The sequence below is a fragment of the Chaetodon auriga genome, chromosome 5 (assembly GCF_051107435.1).
Source record: "Chaetodon auriga isolate fChaAug3 chromosome 5, fChaAug3.hap1, whole genome shotgun sequence".
In the NCBI taxonomy this organism is placed as follows: domain Eukaryota; kingdom Metazoa; phylum Chordata; class Actinopteri; order Chaetodontiformes; family Chaetodontidae; genus Chaetodon; species Chaetodon auriga.
In genome coordinates this window covers 2,415,644-2,421,283 of record NC_135078.1, presented here as the reverse complement: position 1 = coordinate 2,421,283, position 5,640 = coordinate 2,415,644, and the positions used below count along the sequence as shown (strand labels likewise).

At 40.6% G+C, this 5,640-nt stretch overlaps 1 protein-coding gene across 1 annotated transcript; it reads left to right on the top strand.

Moving 5' to 3' along the window:
* Positions 1-1,737: 1,737 nt before the first annotated feature.
* LOC143320351 (lymphotoxin-alpha-like) lies at positions 1,738-5,425 on the top strand. The gene is made up of 4 exons (XM_076729890.1): positions 1,738-2,061; positions 3,403-3,433; positions 3,555-3,614; positions 4,521-5,425. Exons 1-4 carry the CDS (start codon positions 1,801-1,803, stop codon positions 4,940-4,942), a joined length of 774 nt encoding a protein of 257 aa, XP_076586005.1. The 5' UTR covers positions 1,738-1,800; the 3' UTR covers positions 4,943-5,425.
* Positions 5,426-5,640: the final 215 nt, after the last annotated feature.

Here is a 5,640-nt window from a genome sequence, read left to right as displayed (position 1 = left end):
GTCTTTGTGTTTCTCACATGCCTTTAATTAACTAGCACCATTTAAAGATCTCCTCCAGAGGTATGCTTGACATAATAATAAGAGACAAAAAAAAGTTCATTCTTCCAATGTAGTTGTGATTTCACAAAATCCTGTTTGAACATTCACATGTTGAGATTTCAGGTGAGCGCACACACTTTTCCCTTCAGCAACTGAATGAGAACAAACTTTGACCTCTGTACATACATCAGTCTGCACAGTGAAAAATCAAGAAAACCGTATGTTTGAATGAATGATGTATTCATTAATCTGCCTCACCATTAGTGATTCAGCAGATTCTTCATTTCAATCATGTTGCCCCTCTCGTGTTCCAGCTTTCTGTTCTGCCCCAGAACAAGTTTTGCATTTGCTCTGTAGGTTGACATATCTGCAGCAATGTGGCCGTCACTCTGCCCATGATCTCCTATGTTTTTTCGTCACAGCTGCAGGTTCTCCATATATTCTGACGCTAACCCCACCCTTTCCTCTGACATCCTGTCTGTCACCCAACTACAGTCTACTTTATCCACCACACACTTCTTTTTGCTGACGTTACCATGCTATTAAACTGCTGACAGGGGGGACCTGGTGCACTTTTGTGATAAATATTAAGCCTCCAACACTCTCTGTTTCCAAACTGGATACTGATTACACAACCAATGCTGAAGTAATATTTTTTTTGTTTTGTTTTTTTGGTAGGTTTTTTGAGCCAAGATGTCATGTGAATCTGAGAATGATGCTCCCCTAAAGAGTATGGAGGATGGCTTTTATCGAAATGGACACTTACTTACCTCTACATAATGTAAATGGATAATTTATTAATACATTATTCAGCAAATTATCAGTCATAGAGGCCCTCACTCCAAGGCTGTTTTGACTGAATGTCAGTGTGAATAATGTAGATATATCAAAGGCATGAAGATGATGCTATTTAACTTCCAAGATCGTAGTATTATAGATGAAGATATATGTTGCCTGTGGAGACAGTGGAGGGACTGAACTGTCCTGCGATGTGTTAGTCTGTATATCATGATTGTCATGGGTTTGAAACATTTGGAAGATCATGAGCTTTTGATTCCAGGCGCATGGTTCTTCCCAGTTGCCATGGCAGTGTTTTTGATGACATACACTACATGTTTTTATGTTTGTTATACAGGATGTTCTAATGTCTTTTTGGTGTTAATGTCCTATTTACAGGTTCTTTCTAAAGAGGTACAGGTTCTTTCTAAAGAACCTGTAAATAGCACTGGCTGTCATTGTGGTTTGGATTATGTTACACTTAAGTTAAACTGGCCATAGACTAATGGGTTTTTATTCTGATTACTGACTTGTTGGTAGGTGGTTGTGTACAGTCCACATGAATGGAAAGTAGATCTGCAAGCAGGGGCAGATAGCCTCAAAGAAGCTGATATGATGCTGACTGACGAGCCTGTGTCATCACTGACAGTGTAACTGCCCCATCACCTGTGTTAGTGTTTCTAGTCGTGGCTGTTCATCATTGAGCATCTGGAAGACTCAGCCCGTCTCAACACGAGGGGGTCACAAATACATTAAAGTCATGTTTTCACATGGGACAGTAAAAACTTCAGTGAGGTGGGCATCTGCTATTTGAACTAAACAGAGAGAGTGAAAATATGGAAGCTATAATTGAGCACTTCGTTCCTATGCTGAAGATGAAGCGTCTGGAAAACGAATCTGAGAAAGAGGAAGTGTGTTTGAGTCCGGACACCCAGTGAAACTCGCTTAAATCGAGACTCAACGTGGGCGACACCAAGCTGATAAATGGAGATGTTGGATGGGAGCCGGCGGCTTATCCGCGAATGGGAAACCAGCAGCATGGAGGAAGACGGCTGCTGCTGCAGAGGAGCGACGGAATTACACCAGCAGAACACTTTGATTCAAATCATCCGCCAGAAAGAGACACGGCTACGGCGTACGGGCCGCTTTTTAGCCGTGGCGTTCATTCTGCTCATCTCAGTAGCGCTAGCTTTACTGATCATGGTTGTTCAGGGAAGGCTAGGTCATCAATCACCGGACAGCCAGGTAAACCTCACACACCTGAAAAGACCGCAGTCCTTCAGCTAACCGGCGCTGTCGCTGGCAGGTGAAGTACTATTATTGTGAAATGACTGCTAGCACTCCGCTGTGCCGTCCGCGCAGACAGCTCGTCTGTTAAGCTAACGCCGAGCAGCTGGTCGACGTCTGTCACCTTGCTGCTCGACAGAAAAGCCGTTTCGCTTACACAGCGCTCGAACTCTTCACGACTCCGTGAGCTTTGTTTATTGCCGCACTGGTTGTTAAAGTTGGTTTAAAGTTGGCAGCAGACGACCAATGAGATGATGTCTGCACGCGCAGTAAAGCAGGGCGCGCTCGTGTTTGCTCACAGGTAACAACAACAAACAGGTAGACTTCCGTTCCCCGTAAACAAAATGCCTTTTGGAAGTTTGTATGTTTACAAAAATGTACGTTTTTTAATTATGGATTGGCAACAGCACAGTTACCACAGATTGTTGTGGGCTCGCTATAAAAAGCAACGTTTGTGGAGTTGATAGAGTGGCAGGACGAAGCCGTCTGCTTTCTGTCTGATAGTTTCGTTGCTTAGTAACTAGACGCCTTTTTTTCTCGTTTCCGTGCTCCTTCCTCTAAGGCATTTCCGGTCTTTGTGCATCGCGAGGCGTGGTGATCCCGTCCATTCATCCAGTAACGAGTTAAAAAAAAGGGCCTTAAAATAAATACAACTTTAAATCCCTCCTCTGCTAAGCTTTTAAAGGACAAAGACACTCCCACACCTGTCCCTCTCTCACGTGGCCATTTTTCTGTGCTCTGATATCCTGTCGAGAGGAAAGTGAATCAGACTGGACTGTTTCTTCATTATTTCACAGACGTGCAGTCAGGATGTTCTTTCTGATTTCCATTCAGCCGGAAAACAGTGTTTTCGTCCGTCTTTCTTTAAATCTCACTTTCAAATAGGCTTCTTCAGCATTCAGGATTTCCCACCAATCACAAGACATTCACTCTGCATTTTTGGTCTATGAACAGCTCATTTAAATTCTTAATTACTTTGTTTCTATAAATATTGTTAGACAATAATATTATAGAAATATTGTTTGACAGTGTGGTTACATGCAACAGTGTAGCAGCAATACTTAAGTGTTGTTAGGTCATATGTGTTCAAATAATGTGCTCTATAATTAGCAATTGTGTGAACTGGGAATGGTTTATGTTTTATAATTATTCAAGTGAAACAATTCCTGATGTAGTTACAGTTGTGCCATTAGACTGCACACTAGCTTCTGTGTTTATTGTAGTCCATGTAATGTTAATTTCTGGTGTCATTACTCTCAGGTGTGACAAACGTTGCTAACACTGTTTGTTTCCTTACAGCCCACGATGCAGCCGATTAGCCCCTCATCAGGTAAATTTCTCGCTAAATAATCTTGCAAGATTAAGGACTGTTGATTTCTGTCTAGGAGAGAGAAAATGGGCTTGTAAAAGCAGTCAATTATCAATGTGTAAAATATGAATCTCTCTTCTAGGCATCCGCATTGAACAGCAGCAACGTAATGACTTACAGAATCCAAGAGCCATGCTAACAGGTAAAACACGGTAGGAAAGCAGGATTAGGGTTTTACTGTACTTTCCTAGAAACACACTGATGTTTGTTTCCCACTGGGGTCGCACAGGCTAAATATTACATGCAGATTTTGACAGCAAAGAACAGTCACGCAGTAGAGACATGCAACCAGTTTCAGCATATGCAGCAGAGATTGTAATAGTCAATGTTGGTCTGATATTACATATAAACTATGTGAACTTATAATTTATAATATGCTTTATTTTGAACACTATAATCATACTTGAGACTACAAGAGAGTTTTTGTATGTTGCATACGTTGACGTAATACAGACAGCTTCCATTCCTCTGGCTGGGCATCAGGGGAAACTTAACAACAACCTTGACATGGAAGATGAACTATGCAGTGTTCTTCTCTTATTCTCTCATTTGGTATTCCAGTGGTGATGGTAGAGAGTGCTGTCTGGCATTTTACTCCAAAATCTCCCATGGGTGTTCAGCTAGTTTGAGAAGTGGAGACTGTAAAGGCTAATGATCCACATCACTTTCTCAGAAGTTAGGGAAGGGTTCCAGATGACTTGTACTGATGTCACTGGTTTAGACAATTAGGTAAGATGGGCTCACTGACATCAAGAAGAAAGTCTGCAGCTTTTCATTTCAAGCGAGACTATGTCAGCAGGTTTCACAGATTAGTTCCTCCTCTATGACTGATGGTGTGCTAATCAGTCTAGCCAATCAGGGCTGAACAAACTGTAGAGTTTGATTGGAATAAAAACTTGCACATGTTCGATTTTTAATGTCAAGCAGTTACTCCCCTGTGCATGCTCCCAGCTTTAGTTAAATATATAACATGTTTAATATTGTCTAGACATAATACAAAGCAGAAACATTCAGAGTCTAATTTTTACATTTCTTTTCTCATTCTTAGCACCTAAAGGCAAAAACACTGTTGGGAAATATCTTGAATGGGAGAGTAAGGATGGACATGCCTTCTGTCATGGAGGTTTCAACTACTCCAGTGGGGACCTAGTGGTGCCCATAAATGGCATCTACAGAGTCTTCTTGCAGATCACCTATGAGAGTAAGAAAGTCCAACAGTGTGTCCGTGATGAGCTGAGACTTTCTAATATGGTGTTTTTGTTCCGAGAAACTTACACTGATGATGTGTGTCTGCTGTCATCAGTCGACACAGTGAGTTGCAGCATGGAACCATGGAGTAAATCTCTCTATACGGCCGGCTTGTTTTTCCTGGAGGCTAATGGCAAACTACGTGTGACATCATCGCACTCTGAACTTATCGTTAAGAAAGAATACCAGGTGTTCTTCGGTGCTGAATTTCTGCCTCAGTAATCTGGTCAGCCAGTTAGAGTCACCTAAATCTGATTTTGGGGTTGTTCACACTTTCAACTCCATGGAGACTTAAGGGAACATACCAGTGTAGGTTTATTGTTTCCTTTTACTGTTCATGAAAATCTAAACCTGCTGATAAATTTGCAACAAGAAACTACTACTATCTGCTTGACTGCAGGTTTGCTTTAGCTCATTGAGCTTGTAAACTGCATTGTTTATAATCCATTAATAACAGCTCACAGAGACATACTTCTGCCTTAACAATGATTCAACTGAAACACTATACTAAAGAGCATTTTACTAACAACACTGGTAACATTTGTAAATCCACAGCCTTTTGGCAAAATAGGCGCTGTCAACTCTGTTAAATACATGATTTTATTATTATATATATGATTTCATATTTATTTTATAGGTTTGAAATAGAAATAAGTATTTTGTTATGATCTTTAGTGCAGAAAAAGTTGATTAATTGATTGCCAGAAAATAAATCAACAAATTAAAAAAAAAAAAAAACATAAACAAACACTTCCAACTTCTCATAGGCCAGGATTTTCTCTGTTTTTATCACTGTCAATCAAATATCTTTGTGATTTGAACTGTTGGTCAGACAAAGCAAGCAATTTGAAGACACTACCTTGGGCTGTGAACATAGCAATGGCTTTTTCAGTGTTTGATAATGGCATTAGAAGAAACTG